Raw genomic sequence first — 18,776 nt, 5'->3', positions numbered from 1 at the left:
CAACGTTTTCTCTTCCGCAGCAGAAGTCCACGTACCCCTCTGCTGGACTTCTTTATCACAAACTTGAGTCCTCCTGCCTACAGATTCTTAGTTGACCAAAAATCTCAAGATTATTGTGAATATTATTTCTTTTTATTTTCACTTAGACATTTTTTTTCTTTGTGCATGTGAATGTGTGTGTGCTCTTCAATTTCAAAGGTTGTCATTCTCCCTCTATCTCAGACACTATTAAAATGATGTAATGTTTGAAGAAAAGTTCTCTTGAAAACACTTCCTACAACCCTGGCTGGTTTTCTTCAAGATCATAAGAGATGGTATTTATCTCCTTTTACAATCTTGGCAATTTTAGATTATTTTCCATGGACACCTAGTGACTTTCTGTGTCACATTTTAAACCGAATGGAAATTTTTACACAATCTCTTAGTTTTCCTTCCTTTCTTTCTTCTTCTTTAAATGAGCATCGTTACATGTTTCAGCAAGAGCCAAACGGGTCCCTCTGAGATCTTTTATATCAAATGGAAAACAAGTTGCTTTCCTTGATGTGTCAGCCCTGGGTTTCAATGCTGTTAGAAACTGCTCACAATCGCACAGTGTGCTGAGGTCTGATAAATCTCTGGAAACCTCCTGAATAGAAACGCTGTGATTTTTAGCGAGGAATTAGCTCCTTGTCATTGCATTACCAATTAGTTTTCCAGAGCACATTAAATCCTGCTGCTTTGGTTTACAGAGTAACTGAGGCATTGCTGATGAAGCATAAAAACTTACTTGCAAAAGCAGTGGGGGATGCGGGGCGCCGACAGGACCCACCGCAGCACGCCGAGTAGAATGGCGGGGCGCTCAGAAAAAAAGGCTTGGAAGGCGCTGCAGAGAAAGCATTGATTGCATTGATTAGCCATTTCTTTTACACAATATTCAAAATCCCAGTTTTCCCAAAGTCACGGGGTAAAGCCCTACATCTTCGGAGCATTTAGTTAGCTACAATTTTTACTGGAATTTAAGTCATTTTAAAGTAGTCTTAACAAGCTAGAGGGGTGGGATGGGAAGGGAGGTGGGAAGTACATTCAAGTGGGAGGGGATATGGGTAAACCATGGCTGATTCATGCTGATGTTTGGTAGAAAGCAATACAAAACTGAAAAGCAATGATCCTTCAAAATAAATAAATACATAAAATTTAAAAGTAAATAAAGTAGTCTTCATCTGTCAGAGCTTGCTGAATAACTTAATCCTGGTTTGGAAGTTATGGTATAAACACTCGAATTATCAAAACCAAACTTCATTGTTCATTTTCTGTGTGGTTATAAATAGTAAATATCAAATAGTGCTTTATTTAAACTTGCCCAGAGCAACACTGCCCAGGAGAATTCTCTGTGATGATGGACACATCCTCTGTCTCTCTGTGTCCAATATGTATCTACTTGTCATATATGCCACTGAGCACTTGAAATGTGGCCAGTATGTCTGCATAACTGAATTCTTCATTTCAGTTTTTTAAAGTTTAAGTAGATTCGTATGTCTAGGGGCTAACACATTGAGCAACACAGTTCTAGATAAAATACTTACCAAGAGACAGTTTGTATGTTACACGCTTCAGTTTAGTTTTTAAAGAGATTATATTACTCCACTTTTTATTTTCAGAAGGTGCTTTGAAATATATAGACAGCTGGATTCCAAAGGTGAAAACAGTTAATTTACTGAGTAATTCAATGATAACAGTGGTTTTTCTGATCATTTTACATGCTTAAAAGTATTTGAGAATAATAACAACATTTAATCTCAAGTGACATCTAGTTAACCTGAAAGCACGTGTGTTTATAGCACAGGGAGTTGCCATGTAATTCTGCTCTGCTCACTTTATTAAACTCTGCTATTCAGAACATTTTTAATACATATATACAGAATAGTTATCATTACTTGATATATCTTGTAAAAGAAATTTTAAACTCTGTTCCTCAGCACATGAAAAATGGCTATAATGGATGTCACAGAATATTAGTAGCTCTCCTATACTGAACATTTACTATATACACTGATGGCTCAGATGGTAAAGCGTCTGCCTGCAATTCAGGAGACCCAGGTTCGATCCCAGGGTTCGGAAGATCCCATGAAGAAGAAAATGGCACCCACTCCAGTACTCGCCTGGAAAATTCCATGGACTGAGGAGACTGGTAGGCTACAGTCCATGGGGTGGCAAAGAGTCGGACACGACTGAGCAACTTGACTTTCACGCACTCTATGCCAGGCTTTGGTTAAGTGTAGTACCTTTAATACAAGATGTCCTTTTGCACAGTAGGCTTTAATATAATACAAACACAGGTGAGATTTCCTTAGGTGGGCAGCTTGCTTTTACCATCACATAACCATCAGAGTGTCTGACACATTCTAAATAGTCAATAGATTTTTGATAAATGAACGAATAATCTTAAAACTAAGAAATAGGAAATCAGGAATTAATCTTTTCCCTGTTCCCCTGACACTCTGAAACATAGTATCTTCTATAACAGATAACTTTTAAATCTAGAGGATGACTTGAAAATAAATATTTTCACTATTCTCCCTTTATTTTCAATGGAAACTTTTTTCACTTCTTAATCATATACAGTGAATATAATTTTGCTGCAAATACACGCCTTTTTCAAGAACAGAGTAATTTCGCACTCATATTTTAACCAACTGATAAGCATTCATTTATTTTACCAAGATCTTTGAAGGACATATCAAAATAAATATATAAGTATATAAAATAATTTTATGGTCTTATGGTGCTTAACGCTGTCAAACTGCAAATTAACCATAATGGAGGGTCTTTTCTATAATATGGCTACCCTGATGGCTCAGATGGTAAAGAATCTGCCTGCAATATGGGAGACCAAGGATCAATCCCTGGGTTGCGAAGATCTCCTGGAGAAGAAAATGGCTTACCTACTCCAGTATTCTTGCCTAGAGAATTCCACGGACAGAGAGGCCAGAGGCGTTATAGTCCATGGGGTAACAATATGATGAAAAGCTGTCAATGTCAATGGTTTTAGTTTTTTAATACCTGAACTTTCAAATAATAAAATGTCAATGCTACTTTGAAAACATGGCAACTAACCAAAGTATGAAAGAGATCCATTTTGGTATTCAGTAAGTTCTATAAAACTTTAAAAAAATTGTCATTGTTATCATAAGTTGTTCTAATGCTGATTGAAAAGCCATCATAGAAATGATAAATCACTTTATTTGAACCTAATATCTTATAAGAATAGGGCTTCCCAGGTGGTTCAGTGGTAAAGAATAATCTGCCTGCCAATGCAGAGGTGGGTTTGATTTCTGGGTTGGGAAGACTCCCTGGAAAAGGAAATAGCACCCCACTCTAGTATTCTTGCCTGGAAAATTCCATGGACAAAGGAGGCTGGTGGGCTTGAGTCCATGAAGTTGCAAAAGAGTTGGACACGAGTTAGCAACTAAACAGCAACAACATTATAATAATATGGCACTGTTTAGGCAGAGTTAAGAGTTACATTTTTTAATGTTTCCACTTCATGGGAAATAGATGGGGAAACAGTGGAAACAGTGTCAGACTTTATTTTTCTGGGCTCCAAAATCACTACAGATGGTGACTGCAGCCATGAAATTAAAAGATGCTTACTCCTTGGAAGGAAAGTTACGATCAACCTAGATAGCATATTCAAAAGCAGAGACATTACTTTGCCAACAAAGGCTCGTCTAGTCAAGGCTATGATTTTTCCTGTGGTCATGTACGGATGTGAGAGTTGGACTGTGAAGAAGGCTGAGTGCCGAAGAATTGATGCTTTTGAACTGTGGTGTTGGAGAAGACTCTTGAGAGTCCCTTGGACTGCAAGGAGATCCAACCAGTCCATTCTGAAGGAGATCAGCCCTGGGATTTCTTTGGAAGGAATGATGCTAAAGCTGAAACTCCAGTACTTTGGCCACTTCATGCGAAGAGTTGACTCATTGGAAAAGACTTTGATGCTGGGAGGTATTGGGGGCAGGAGGAGAAGGGGACGACAGAGAATGAGATGGCTTGATGGCATCACCAACTCGATGGACGTGAGTCTGAGTGAACTCCAGGAATTGGTGATGGATAGGGAGGCCTGGAGTGCTGCGATTCATGGGGTCGCAAAGAGTCGGACACGACTGAGCCACTGATCTGATCTGATCTGATGAATATATGAAGCACTTTGAAAAGTAGATATTAATATATATAATAAAAGTTGTCTCATGTTTATTCTCAAGTATTTCTGTTTACTTACTTCACCTCCAAACTAAGTACTCTATAGGTATTTTAAGTTACAGCTACTGTGCTGCTTGGCATTTTGTAAACTGAGGTAAAAGAAAAAGGCTCAGCCATGTTGCATTTATATATGTGCATGTAAGCATCTATCATAATAGTTGGAAACACACACACAAAATTTTTTTTGCTCAATATCTAGTGTAGAAAATAAGTATGATATGGTGATACTATTGATATCAATATAACAATGCAGGCTAGGTACAAATTACAAATTTTACTATTCTAGCCAAAATGTTTCTCAGTTTAATCCTACAGCCCTAAAAATGAAACCAAAGAATTTTTTAAAAGTATGGTTCATTTGATACATATACACAATGGAATATTACTCAGCTATTAAAAACAATGCATTTGAATCAGTTCTAATGAGGTGGATGAAACTGGAGCCTATTATACAGAGCAAAGTAAGCCAGAAAGAAAAACACCAATACAGTATCTTAACGCATATATATGGAATTTTAGAAAGACGGTAATGATGACCCTATATGCGAGACAGCAAAAGAGACATAGATATAAAGAACAGACTTTTGGACTCTGTGGGAAAAGGCGAGGTGAGATGATTTGAGAGAATAGCATTGAAACACATATATCATCACATGTAAAATAGATCGCTAATTCATGTTCGATGCATGAGACAGGGTGTTCAGGGTTGGTGCACTGGGATGACCCTGAGGGGTGGGATGGGGAAGGAGATGGAAGGGAGGGCCAGGATGGGGAACACATGTACACCCATGGCTGATTAATGTGAATGTATGGCAAAAACCACCACAATATTGTAATTAGCCTCCAATTAAAAAAAAAAAAAAGTACGGTTCATTTGAGACAAGTGTTCATTAAATTCAATTGTGATAAATGAGGTTCTGAGATATAGACTCTTGGGGTTAAATTTAACCAGAAAAAGTTTAATTGAACAGTTTTTTATATTCCTCCATACTATTCTATCTTAATATAATAAATTTGTAATCAAAATGACAGTTGCTATGTCTACTGTAGCAACTCTATAGTGGCTAAAGAACTCCATGTGACATAACCAGGCTTAAAGCTCCACTGCATAGTATTTTCTCACCATCTAAAATCACCTAATTGACACACAGTATTTACACAGAAGATTAGTTGATTCCTAATTTCTACGCATAAATACATCTGGTTTATGTGGAAATCACTGTGAAATTTCAATTAAGTACTCCATGTTTTTACATGCTCCTACTTGGACATAAGTCAAATGTTAATCTAACGGAGCATGTGATGGCCAGGATGTTGAATGGTGTGAAGAAATAGCCATTTAAAACAATGCAATGCATTAAAGATATATATTACATTTTAATGTTTGTCAATCACATACTTTTTCAAGCAGTGAGCAAAATATGGAAACTCAAGTATGATAAAAACAAAGTAACAAGTTAAAACTTTAGCAAACCATTTAAGAACTACTTGGGAGATTCTCTGAAAGGGGCAGAAAACAAGGCAATTTCAAGACCATGATATGCATTTCAAAGCCCATCAGTGCAATCTAGATGCAGTCCCTTTATCATTTATCATGTTAGGAACAATTTGTTTTAAGCTTACCGAACAATATATATGACAGGAATGCCTACTCTACGTGGGCGCTAGACTTCATACATGGGTATGAAGTTAACACTTGCTATTTCATTTATTAATATTCATCCTCAAATGGGCATGCGTCTGGAATGTGATGATGACTGTTCTCAGCAGACAGGGGAAACACAGGTATTTTAGCATAATATGTATTAATAGTTCTTAGCCATGAGAGGCCACTCCAGTACTCTTGCCTAGAAAATCCCATGGATGGAGGAGCCTGGTAGGCTGTAGTCCATGGGGTCGCTAAGAGCCGGACACGACTGAGCGACTTTGCTTTCACTCTTCACTTTCATGCATTGGAGAAGGAAATGGCAACCCACTCCAGTGTTCTTGCCTGGAGAATCCCAGGGACGGGGGAGCCTGGTGGGCTGCCGTCTATGGGGTCACAGAGAGTCGGACACGACTGAAGCGACTTAGCAGCAGCAGCAGCCATGAGAGAGAAGGACGTCAGGCACACATACTGGCAGTCACTTAGTAAGAGGCAGACATTTCCAAATCTCCCCAGCTTTCCATAAGAGAAAAGCCAATGGCTTTCCCCATGGGGGTGGGGGGGGGGGGGATGCATGCTGTCAGGTCCTGCAGCAAGATGCTAGGTTCTCTGAGCACACCACTTCAGGATACTCCACATTTTGTATTCTGCCAAAAAATCTGCCTTCCGGGTTCTGTGGGAATCTGTTTCAAGTTACAAACAAATGATTTAAAATTTCTAGAACAAAACTGTCTGAATCCAAATGACTAAACGTGCTTATTCAGAGAAAACTCTGTGAACTTTTCACTTCTTAATCACATGTTCTGACTTATCCGAAAACACAGAATCAAACTATTAATTATTTTGAATGTTTAATTAAGATGGGAACTTAGAGCCAACTTAATGGTGAACTGGCCTGATTTTTTTTTAAACCTAACTAGATGGTTCTGTGACAAAAGCACCCCACAGTCAAGGATGGTTACAAGCCTAGTTACAGAGAAATCATTTTCAAAATTCTGTGGTCTAGAAAGCAAGCAAAATATTTCATTTTTTTTTCCACTTTATCAATGGAGAAGAACAGAGTGTATCTAAATAGGGTGAAACCACATTCTTTTTATTGTCATAGCAAACTGTGGTACTAACTGATGCGGGCTGACATTTCAAAGGAAGAATCTTAAAGACCACTAATAAAACCTTCAAATACATTTCAGGAGCCACTGTGATGCTATGCCGACTGGACAGAACATTTTAAGGAGGAGGAGGAAAAAAGAGAAAAGATTCCAAGATGTCTTACAAAGGCAACCAAGGGATCAAAACATACCTCTGGGAAAGAATAACAGGGAATTAAATAATTTCAAAAAGATGATTTGAATGACCTCCTTCAATTGCTGGGTATATGGGCACTGAGAATAAAGAAATCTAAACTTCTGACCTTTATATATGACATGATTGAACAGACTATCTTAAGAGGACCCCCCCAAAAAAAATCTCTAAAGAATGACAACTATCTGTCATGAGTTATAAAACCTAAGAAATATCAGTTATTGAATAAGGTATGATTTATTTTATCACACAAGCTGGAAGTAATTCATTTATGCGATCCACATGCAAACATGCCTTCCATCACAAGGCAAAGCAAGTTAAGTCATCCTTTACCTTTCTGCTCATCAAAAAATGACAGAAGTCCACATTTTCTTTTTTTTTTTTGCTTTGAGTATTTCAGAGACAGAAAGCAAAGGTCTTAATAGTCTGGTACAGTTCATGAGAAAATAAGTCAAGTGCAGTGTCTACTTGTTTGATTCTGTCCTTTTAATTCCATGCAAATAATATTTACTATCTATCAAGTGCCACATAATGCATGTGTGCTGGATGACAAAGATTACAATAGGATAGCTTCCCTCCCTGGAAGAATTTCTATTTTTAAATGTTCCATAACTTACAAATTTGAATCTTCTGATCAAATAAATGAAATACAAATATTTCCACACTCCAAATTCAATTTTGTTCTATAAAATCTGAGGCATTTCCCATGGCCAAAAGATCTTAAAAAAAAATAGTACCTTCCCCTAACCACTGTTTCCAACCCTGAATACACATGAGAATGATCTAGAATGCTTTTCAAAGATACAGAGCCTGAACCCCACAGCAATTGGGTTAAATCGGGCTGGTAGGAGTGGGTCCACCAACATACTATTAATATTTTTTCAAAAGTTGCACACATGATTACAATGCATAATCAGGATGAGACCACTGACTAGAACACAAAACAATGCCTGACACACACCAGGCACTCAATAAATGTTAGCCTTTATTCCTACCATTATTACATAATTTGGGATCGATTCTAAGACAACAAATAAAAAGAAGCAGCATGGTTCAGACCTGCACTAAAACATATGAGCAAGTAAAAAGTAAAGAGTATTGTCAGGAAGCCTCCGTCAAGAAGGCTTTAAGCAGGAAAAGCATCTTGATCTGGAAACTTGACTGGGAAAGTATCTGAATGGCACAAGAAGAGAAATAAGGCATTCCAGGAAAGAAAGGTGGCATGAAAAAAATGAAAGAAGGCAAGGATGATGGTGACACACAGGGCGGGTTAAGACCAGCCTGACTGCTGGACCAAGGTCAAAGGTGTGAGCATTAAGAATGTGGTTGGACACCCCAACAATCATTGCAGCACTATTTACTAAATCCAAGGCATGAAAGCAACCTAAATGTCCACTGACAGATGAATGGATAAATAAGGGGTGTGTGTGTGCACGTGTATTGTGCTAAGTTGCTTCAGTTGTGTCTGACTCTGAGCAACCCTATGGACTGTAGCCTGCCAGGCTCCTCTGTCCATGGAATTTTCCAGGCAAGAATACTAGAGTCGGCTGCTACACACACACACACACACACACACACACACTCACACACACTGGAATATTGCTCAGCCATTAAAAAGAATGAAATAATACCATCTGCAGCAGCACGGATAGATCTAGAGATTATCATACTAAGTGAAGTAAGTCAGACAAAGACAAATATTTGATATCACTTGAAAGTACAATCTAAAAAAATAATACAAAGTTATTTACAAAACAGAAATAGTCTCACAAACAGAAAAGAAACGTATGGTTACCAGAGGGGATAGCAGTAGGGAAGAAAAAATCAGGAGCTTGGGATAAACAGACATATACTGCTATACAGGGCTTCCCTGGTGGCTCAGAGGTTAAAGCATCTGCCTGCAATGCAGGAGACCTGGGTTCGATCCCTGGGTTGGGAAGCTCCCCTGGAAAAGGAAATGGCAACCCACTCTAGTATTCTTGCCTAGAGAATCCCTTGGAGATAGGAGCCTAGTAGGCTACAGTCCATGGGGTCGCAAAGAGTTGGACACGACTGAGCGACTTCACTTTCATACTTTCATACTGCTATACATAAACAGATAACCCACAAGGATGTTCACTGGGAAATATACTCAATGTTTTATAACAATCTATAATGGGAAAGAATATAAGAGGATATATATAAATATATATTTATGTATAACTGAAAAAAGGAATGTGGTTAGAGGAGCTAAATGCAGTTGATAGAATGAAGGTCTTAAAGGACAAACTGAATATTTTTATTTGATCTGATAGTCAAATAGGAATAATTAATGTTCTCATAAATAACTTGATTATATGATCAGAGCAACTTAAAAAACAAATCATGTTCATTTGTTTTTAGCTCATCTGGTTAGCTCATCCACCTAACCATGGCGGATGAGCTGTGGTTGAATAAGAAGGGACTATATGGAAGGATCCTGCTGTGGTCATATGTTGTGGCAAGAGGTAACAACCAGTTGTCTGGACACTCCCACTGACACCTTCTCCGCTATCCTCACAACACCAACAAGTGTCTGGAGTCTGGCTTCTCATCAAGCTGGGGTACCCTGAAATCACAGTTCACTGCAATCATCAAAGGATGCTAGAACAGCTCACAGTTGAGCACCCCGTAAACAGCCAGCATCCTTGACTGCCGTGTGAGTCCATGGACATCCATCTTGGACATCCAGATCAGCTGAGCCTGCAGATGACCGCAGCTGACTTATAACTGCAATGAGATTCCAAGTGAGAACCACCCAGCTGAGCCTAGACAGCCCAACAAACCGTGAGCAAAAATAATTGATTGTTCCTCTAAGTTCTGAGATGGTTTCCTACACAGCAATACCCCTTTTACCAGTATGCATTTTGTTTGTGGCGGAATGGTGGAACTCTGGCTTTTACATCTTTCCCTGTATGTTACCAACAGGGTTTTGAGATGTGTGGCTGAAAGTCCCATGGTGAGCCTATCACCTGTGCTCATTTTGAAATGAGGCTCAACACAGTTACACGAATTGCTTAGGATTATATAATCAGTCATTTAAAGATCTTGACTTGAATCTAGGTTTTAAAATTAAAGAAATGCTGCTAAAACCAGCTCAGAAAACTATATATTATTTTAAAATTGACTCAATATGCATTTTTGCTTTGGAGAAAGTTTTGGCAAACTTTTACTATAAAAGGCCAGAAAGTAAATACATTAGGCTTTGCAGGTCATGTGGTCTCTGCTGCATCTGTTCAATTTGTAGTGCAAAAGCACCTGTAGAAATAAAAAAAAAAAATAAGAAATAAGCAAACAGAAATGACTCTTTTCCTGCTTTGAAGGATCAGACTGTCTTTTGGTTTCAGACCTAATATAACTCTAGAGTAGGTTCAATACGGACTTCCCTGGTAGCTCAGCTGGTAAAGAATCCGCCTGCAATTTGGGAGACCTGGGTTTAATCTCTGGGTTGGGAAGATCCCCTGGAGGAGGGCATGGTAACCCACTCCAGTATTCTTGCCTGGAGAATCCCCATTGTCAGAAGAGCCTGGTGGGCTATAGTCTATGTGGCTGCAGAGAGTCAGACACGACTGAGTGACTAAGCACAGCACAGGCTCAACACACCTAAACTCAATCTAGTCCTAGGTTAGTCTATTAAAAATTCACCAGGGCTTTGCTGGTAGTGGTCTAGTGGTTAAGATTCCCCTGCCAATGCAGGGAACACAGGTGCGATCCCTGGTCCTGGAAGATCCCACATGCCCTGGAGCAAACAAGCCTGTGTGCCACAACTACTGAGCCCGCAAGCCCTAGAGTCCACGTGCTCCCCAACAAGAGGAGCCACCACAATGAGAAGCCTGCGCACTGCAACCAGCGAGCAGCCCCCGCTCACCACAACTACAGAAAGGCCACGTGCAGCAACAAAGACCCAGCGGAGCCAAACAAATAAATAAATCTTAGAAAAAAAAATTCACCAACCATCATGGTTTTTATTGCCTTTTAATGTACATAAATCTTCTCAAAGAATAGCTATTTCCTTCATATAATTTAATTTTTAAAAATTAGAGATTTAAATTTTTAAGGAACAAGAAGTTTTGAGCTCTCTCCAGAGGACTGCCATGCTGTGTGTGGTTAGTCACATCCAACTCTTGCGACTCCATAGACGGTAGCCTGCCAGGCTCCTCTGTCCACGGGATTCTCCAAGCAAGAAGGGGACCGTTAGACATGTATATATTGTACATGCTATTTCTGATGGCCACAGAATTAACGAAATCAAGGTGGCTATGGCATGCATGGTGTCTGAACATGTGAAAGAAAAGGGAAAAACCCAGTTCATCTTTGGAATATTTAAGAACAAGAAGGCAATTAAATATTTTAGCAATATATAGAAAAAAGACCTGCTTTTTTTTTCCCTTTCCTTTTCCCAGATGCTTTGATTCTGAAACAAAAGTTTAAAAACTTATAGAGACTTTTTGATCTCTGACTTCAGAGAGAATTTTAGTGCCTTAAGTTTACTGTTCATATAACTCACATAAAGAGTGTGCCCCTGAAACATTCCCAACTAATAGCTGGCTGACAAAATGAATAATGCTATTAAAAATAAAATCGGTTATGGTAACTTTATATAAAAGTGATGAATCACTCAGCATTGCTAAATCAGGTACTGACCAGAGGCTAAAAGGAATGAAAGGGAGAGATTTCATTAAAAGTGGAAACATTACTGAAAGTAAAATAAAAATATTTTGGAATAAAATATACAAGGGTCTGGTAAGCACATTAGACGCTAAGGCAAAAATCCAATTTTTTTACTAAGAGAGTGTAAAACGGAAGCATGATCTAATGAAGTCTTAAAGAAGGAGAAATTCTAACAAGCATTCCTACATAGAAATCATACTGTTTCTTTTTACAATTTGCCTTTTTGTTTCTGACAGACTCCAGGTGTACTTGAATGAAAACAAAGTTCTTTAACTGACTTAAAAATTATGTACCTTCATTGTGGAAAAAAATCACGGTAATAAGGTAAAAAAAAAAAAACTTTATTTGGAGCCTCTGTTAGCCCATGATTAAGTGGACAAATACTATTTTTAAGAACCACAAATCAAATCTCCTCAAAAGATAGAATAAGATAGATTCAAAAGTTATGCATGATATCAACAAAGGAAATAGGATGGCGGAAAGTAGCTTGAAGAGTAAATAATGTATTTACCTCCCAATTCTAACGTAAGAACACATTTGTTTAAATATTTGAAAGATGGTAACATTTTTGCTTCTGTAAAAACTTTCATAGCAAAGAAGCTCAAAGTATTTTACCAATGCAGCTATTACCTATATTGGTTCTCTTACTTTCAAGTTGCTACAATTTCTACCACTGACCAATGACAAAACTAACCATAAGATGTTTTCTTACAGCAAAAAGAGCTATTTCTGCTGGGCAAAGGGGAGGAAGGAGGTGGCACACTCCAAGAGCAATACACCAGACTCTAATGTACAGTGTTGGGTTCAGTATCTGAGCCACACTGATAGTAAACAAACATAGCTAAAATCACGGTTGACAATTCTTTTAAACTGTCCAGAACATATGGTGTCACACATCTACAACATATAACAACATTTGGCATCCTTTGGCATCCTGATGACTCTGAACTCTCTAGATCCTCCAATTACTTCTGCTTAAATCCATACACAATTTTCTGGGCATTCAAACCACTGTGCCTCTTAAAATAATCCTCAAATCCCTAACATGAGTAAGAGGTAAAGGGAAAATTCTAAAATGTTCCTACTTGCCCCCTGGATTTACTCGTTTTATTATTAAACCTCAATAATAAAGCTTCAATACATGTGAACAGATTGAGATTTCTTGCTGTTAAAGCAAAGCAGAGAAGCATATTTTAGTGACTGGGAGAGGGACAGATACTAATGTCAGAGGCAAATATGATGCACATAAATTGCTATCATTTTGTAATTTCAACTCAAGAGATAGAGACAATGTGGTTTTCTCAATCCAAAGCTGGAAGTAAAAAGACTGTCTATTAGTACAACTGGTCCTCTTCACTGCAAAACCTTCCTGAACCTGAAGAACTTTATGAAGTTTGAGACCATATAGTAATTTGTTCAGAGTTGATTCCTTATAAACTATGCAAAAGTTATTAATATGTTAATATAAATCCAAATATATGTTAAGCAGCTTATTTAAAAAATACAAGTGTAATAAGAATATTGATGGGTGTTATCTACAATTCCACCAAAGGGTGTTTTTAGGGTGATGGTCTGAGCAAGGAACTACTAGCATGGGCCCCATTATTATCCTTTTCTAGATCCCCCATTGTCTTTGTCTTGGTTCTGGGTCAGCATTATCAACAGTCAAGATTCTGTGATTTTAATTTGCCAAAACAAAACTAGAGCATAGCATTAGCTAAAATAAATAACAAACTCTAGCTTCATAAATTAGATCGCAAAATGTTCAACTGGACTGGAATCCCCACCTAGAATACAAGATGCTCCATTTTCTCCTCCATCCTCAAAGTGCCAAAGGCGTAAGAGAAGCTATTTTATGTCACACTTTCACTACATCTCAGTGAAAACAGAAAAAAACTACCAGTTGGGACACAAAATACAAGTTTGGGTAGTTTAAGACAGAGTCAAGATTAGTAAGTAAATACTAGCTGGCACTGTGAGGTGGACAAGAAAATGAGTGCACATGAGGTATTACTAGTAATAAGAAACTTAACAGGGTACCAGAAAAAATAAGATGGATCTGATTCCATGCTTGTACTACTATATGGTACAACCTACTGGACAAAATTACTTTTTAAAAAAGGACAGTTTAACTCAACTCTTCAGAATAAAAAAACTTGCTTTCTAATCCTTTTATATGCAGCACAAGAAGTAGATTTAATAATCACTAAATTACATTCAGGAAATTATCTTTATTTCAAACATTATCTAAAATGTTTAAAATAACAAATGTCACTGAAAAGCAAGGCTATTTATTCCACTTTGAAGAAAATAGGTTGCATAACTAAAAGAAATTTAAATTGTTCAGATTTTCACATTTTCAAGACCTTCTTTAATATACAAAAGCATGGATATCTGAATCTAGTACAACAGCCACCAAATGATGACATGAATGAACTTCTGGGGAAGGGTCTCTGATGACTATTAGGATTTACTTGACAGACCTGATTTCCACCAATACACTATGACATTCAAGCTTCTCTTTTTCACATACAATGTCTGGAGGTGAATCTACTCACTACCTGTGATCACAGTAAACATGCCCCTCTCAAATCTTGGAGAATGTGCTCTGATTTTTAAAGTTTTTAAACTACTCTATATACACCACTTGACAACATATAGCTATGGAGTGTTCCTTTTTTTTTTTTAACTCTAAATACTTAAAGACTTGCCAATTTTTAGGAATGAAGCACAGACAGCTAAATTTCATTCATAATCTGTAAACCTGTGTTACTGTTTAACTGTCACCATCTTTCAGACACACAACGAGATGAAGGGAAAGACCAATTTCCTATGGGCTCAGATATAACACCCCAATCTGATTTATTATGAAGATACATGTAACTGGTTATCCCATAAGCCCTCATTAGTTCTTATTCAGGGAAAAACTAGTGTAAGGAATATTTGGGGCAATAGTTTTCTCTTTCACAAGGTCACAGAATTGGGGGCAAAATTTTTCTTTATCACAAGATCACAGGGTTTTTAATTGATACTTCAGACCAAAAAAAGTTAGCAAGTGGAATAATCATTGTAGAAAAAATTGGCCTATTATGAGGATTAAAGCAGCTAACAATTATGAAAATGCTTGGTAAACCATAAAGTAGGACAGAACATGGACTGTAAGCTCCACAGGGGCAGAGACGGTCATCTGTTTTGTTCCCTGATTATCCCAATGGCCTGGAACAAAGTCTGGACACATGGGAGACAGTCAGTAAGCATTTGCTGAATGAATGAACTATATGGTATAATTAATAGTGGGTAACAGAAATAATGAAGCAGAAATGCATGCAGTGGCATAAATCCCCTAGTTAAATGGTGCTGTCTTTCACCAATGCACTTAAAAACAACTCTGAGGCTTCCTTACTCGATATTTAGACTGGTGCACTCAACAAATTAAGGTTGAGGGAAAAAACGGGTAATCATTACACTGAAATCATTAAAAATCACATCCAGTGATCCACTAAGTTAATGCACAGATCAGAACTGGTTGTTCACTGATGTTTCAGAGAGAAATACTGTTATCGTTCTAAAAACAGTACCTTCTCTAAATCTCCTTTCCACTCTTTATAGAACATCAATCACTATTTCATCCTCATCTAATTTTCAGGTGATAGCGAACACTGTCAGCACTCATTATAACTTTATAATTCTACACGGTACAAAAGAATTCCCACAACATTTGGCAGGACAAGAATCTGTCATTTGGAAGGACAAAACTGGAGCAGCGCTCACAAAACTGTATTCTCTGTCAAATTATTAAAAAATGTTTTTAAGCATATTTGTGGGCACAAATTTACAGGGTTTTAATTTTCTTCTTAAGATATTTTTCGAGTTTCAAAAATTAAATGCACTCTTTACAAGAATGATTTTTTAAAATAAAAAGTTATTTGTTCAAATAAAAATTAACTTCAGAAAGCATCAAATCTTCAATAAGGACTGAATAAAATATTAGGAGATATACGGGCCTAAAGCTATATTAAAATACTTCAAAGTGAAATTTAAATTCTCACATTCTCAATTATTCCAAAAAGCATTTTTGCATTTTGATGTTTCAATAAGTGTACAGAATGAATATGTTCTTGAAAACAAAAATAATGTAGTTAAACCCTTTACTGAATAATTGCAATATTCTGAATGAAAAGAGTAGGTATACAAAATAATTTTTCAGAGGTATTGAAATATCTGTATTTGATTTGCATTTGGTTTACTTAAATCTAACCTGTAAAATCTACAAAGGTTGAAATTAGCTTTTTGGAGTAGCCAATCATGATCAAGAGCAACTTAAGAATACTTGAAAAGTAACATCTATGAACGTAATGCCAAGCCATCAAAAACCACAGAAATCACTAAATTTTCTTGAAAATGTTATTTTTATGAGACATTATTTACTAGTGCTTGTCTAAACGGACCAGCTATACATGTTTCTAATTTTCCGAATACTTCAAAAAGGAGAGAGTGGCCCAGATTTCCAAGGCACATAAACTTTGCCTTTAACTGCATTTGTTCCTCTCCCAGGGTGCAAAAATGCTGCTTAGAATTTAGGTTTTACACTGTGTGAATGAGACCGGTACTCATGTAATTATATTTGTTCCATTCTGTTAGTAACCATTTCAAAGTGAAAGACCAGGACAGGTTCTAAACATGTTCAATTCTATAAAGTCATTAGCAATAAATTTGATCCGGCAGTTTGCTGGGACAATGAAATCTGCTGAAAAAGCGTCGATTAGTCATTCTGGACAAACCCATCAGGATTAAAAGAATGAATTAAGATCGTCTAAGGACGCAGCCAAAAAAAAAAAAAATTAATCCGACTGGATCTCAACTTTTGAGTCACTAAGACGCTTTTCCCCTTCTCAAGGCCAACTTCGGCAGCCCCTCCGTAAGTTTTAGCTAATATAGAATTACACTGTCCGCATTCTCTTCCCAGTCACAACACTTCGGTTTTATGCGGGAATTAAAACAAGCAAACTAAAACAGCTGGGGTAAATTCTCATTTATTTGGTGAACTTCCTACTCCAGGTGCCAATTCAACTGTTGTAGCTCAGCCCGAAGAAAAAGCCGGCGTCGATTTTCTTGTGCCTTAGCAATCCAAAATTTAAGAGTGGAGAAAGCCAAAACTTGGCGCAACTCTTTTTCCAAAGATCTTTGCGCGTGTTCTCCAACCTCCCCGACCGACGCTAAGGTTTGAGAGGCAAAAGCCCCCAAAGCGGGAGCGCGAGGCTCTTCAAGCCAAGAACTTTCCAGGGAGCGGGTATCTCTCGGCCTCCGAGACAGAAGCGGGCGGGTAGAGACGCTGAATTTTGGAAACCCAGTGGAATAGGTCCAGCGAGCCCAGAGAAGCGGAGCGGGGCTGCGCTTTCGGCTAAGGCCCGAGGTGACTTCAGGATTTCTACAGAAAGGCCTGAAATTCAAGGTAGCCCTACCACTTGTAGAAAGAAGGGGAGAAGAGGAAGCTTGGTGGGATGGGATGGGGAGGAACATCACGATTAGCGGTGGTACCCTCCTCACTCCCGAGGCCGCATCTCCATTGATGCTCGAGATGCTCTCGGAAGCTCGAAGCCCGAGAGGATTCCTGAGCACTGGAGCGGGTGGGCCCGCGGCCCGGGAGGCGCAGGGCGCGGCTGGGGAGGGGAGAACGGGCTCACCTGGGGCTGGTGGCTGGAAGGCACAGTCCGGGTCCCCCGGAGCCCGGCCCGGCAGCCGGGCGCCGTCCGCCGAGGGGCTGAGCACTTGAAACGCCCACCGTGTGCCGTAGGGCGCCCCGCCGGGGCTGACTGGTTCTGCCGCGGGGCACAACTTGAGGGGAACGGGGCTGGCCGGCAGGGACCGGACCTGCGCGCCCGCGCCGAGAGCCGCTGCCGAGCCGTGGTGCTGGGGCGGTGGGAGTCCGAGCGGCGGGGCGCCCCCAGCCCGCAGCAAGTTCTCGATCAGGAAACTCTTGCCCAGGTTGCCAAAGCCCGGAGCGGCGGGGAAGTTCAGGAGCGAGGAGGAAGCCACCACGTCCCAGTAGGCGCCGGCGTGGGCCGCCACGGCGCTGGGGAGCATGATGCGCGCCGGGGCTTCTGCGCGCTCGCCTCCCGCCGCCGCCTCCTCCCGCCGCGCTGGAACGCGCTCAGCCGGCAGGGAAGCGAGGACACCGAGGACCCTGGCGGGCTGAGAACGATATTATTTATTTGCGCGGAGCGTTGTTTTTTTTTTTAAGGCGGGGAGGAGTGAATGTGGGAGGGGGAGCTGTGCTTTTCCCCGGCCCGCGGCGTAGGCTCTGAGGGCTCCGGGGAGTCCCTCCCGCTGTCTATGCAGATCCGGACTTTTTTTTTTTCTAGTAGGCTGGAAGGTGTGTCCAACCCATCCATTCGTGTCACCCAGTCCACAAAGTGACAGACGCGGCCAACAATAAGGGCAACCCGAGAGTCCGAACTTTGGCGAGGGGAGGGGACGCGTAGCGGGAGGAGGAGGGGTGCGGGGGCGAGGGGATCCCGGCCGTGGTCCGTGAGCCTGCGGAGCCCGGGGGGAGCTTGGAGCCGGGCACAGAGCGCGGACGGCGCTCACATTTGGAGAGCGCTCGGCGGACCACCTGTTGGACGACCCCTGGCTCTCCGGGGTTGACGTCACTTCGGGGCCACCAGGGGAAGTGAATGGGAGTCACTAGTGTCCTGGAGGGGTATAATCATCAGAGAAAGTCACATGTGTTACTGAGACTTGTGCAGATGAAAAGGCACCTTTTAAAGAATGCGTTGTTTGTGTATGAAATGTGGCCCCTGTTTGTTTTTAAGAGGAAAGGAAATGAGGTTTTTTTGGAAGACCCTTACAAAATTTCTGTTTCCAGCAATTCATGTCCAGTCACTTTTTTGGTAAAATTTGATTT

The 18,776-nt window shown here is 39.7% G+C and overlaps 1 protein-coding gene across 1 annotated transcript in view; it reads right to left on the bottom strand.

Moving 5' to 3' along the window:
• DBX2 (developing brain homeobox 2) overlaps positions 1-18,277 on the bottom strand; it is a 37,195-nt gene extending 18,918 nt beyond the window's left edge. Inside the window, 2 exon segments of the mRNA NM_001075461.1 lie at positions 767-862; positions 17,557-18,277. Of these exon segments, the coding sequence (NP_001068929.1) occupies positions 767-862; positions 17,557-17,956 (496 nt within the window). The 5' untranslated portion in view covers positions 17,957-18,277.
• Positions 18,278-18,776: the final 499 nt, after the last annotated feature.

The sequence above is a fragment of the Bos taurus genome, chromosome 5 (assembly GCF_002263795.3).
Source record: "Bos taurus isolate L1 Dominette 01449 registration number 42190680 breed Hereford chromosome 5, ARS-UCD2.0, whole genome shotgun sequence".
In the NCBI taxonomy this organism is placed as follows: Eukaryota; Metazoa; Chordata; class Mammalia; order Artiodactyla; family Bovidae; genus Bos; species Bos taurus.
Note: the sequence above shows the minus strand (reverse complement) of the source record. Positions and strands in the feature narration are given on the sequence as shown.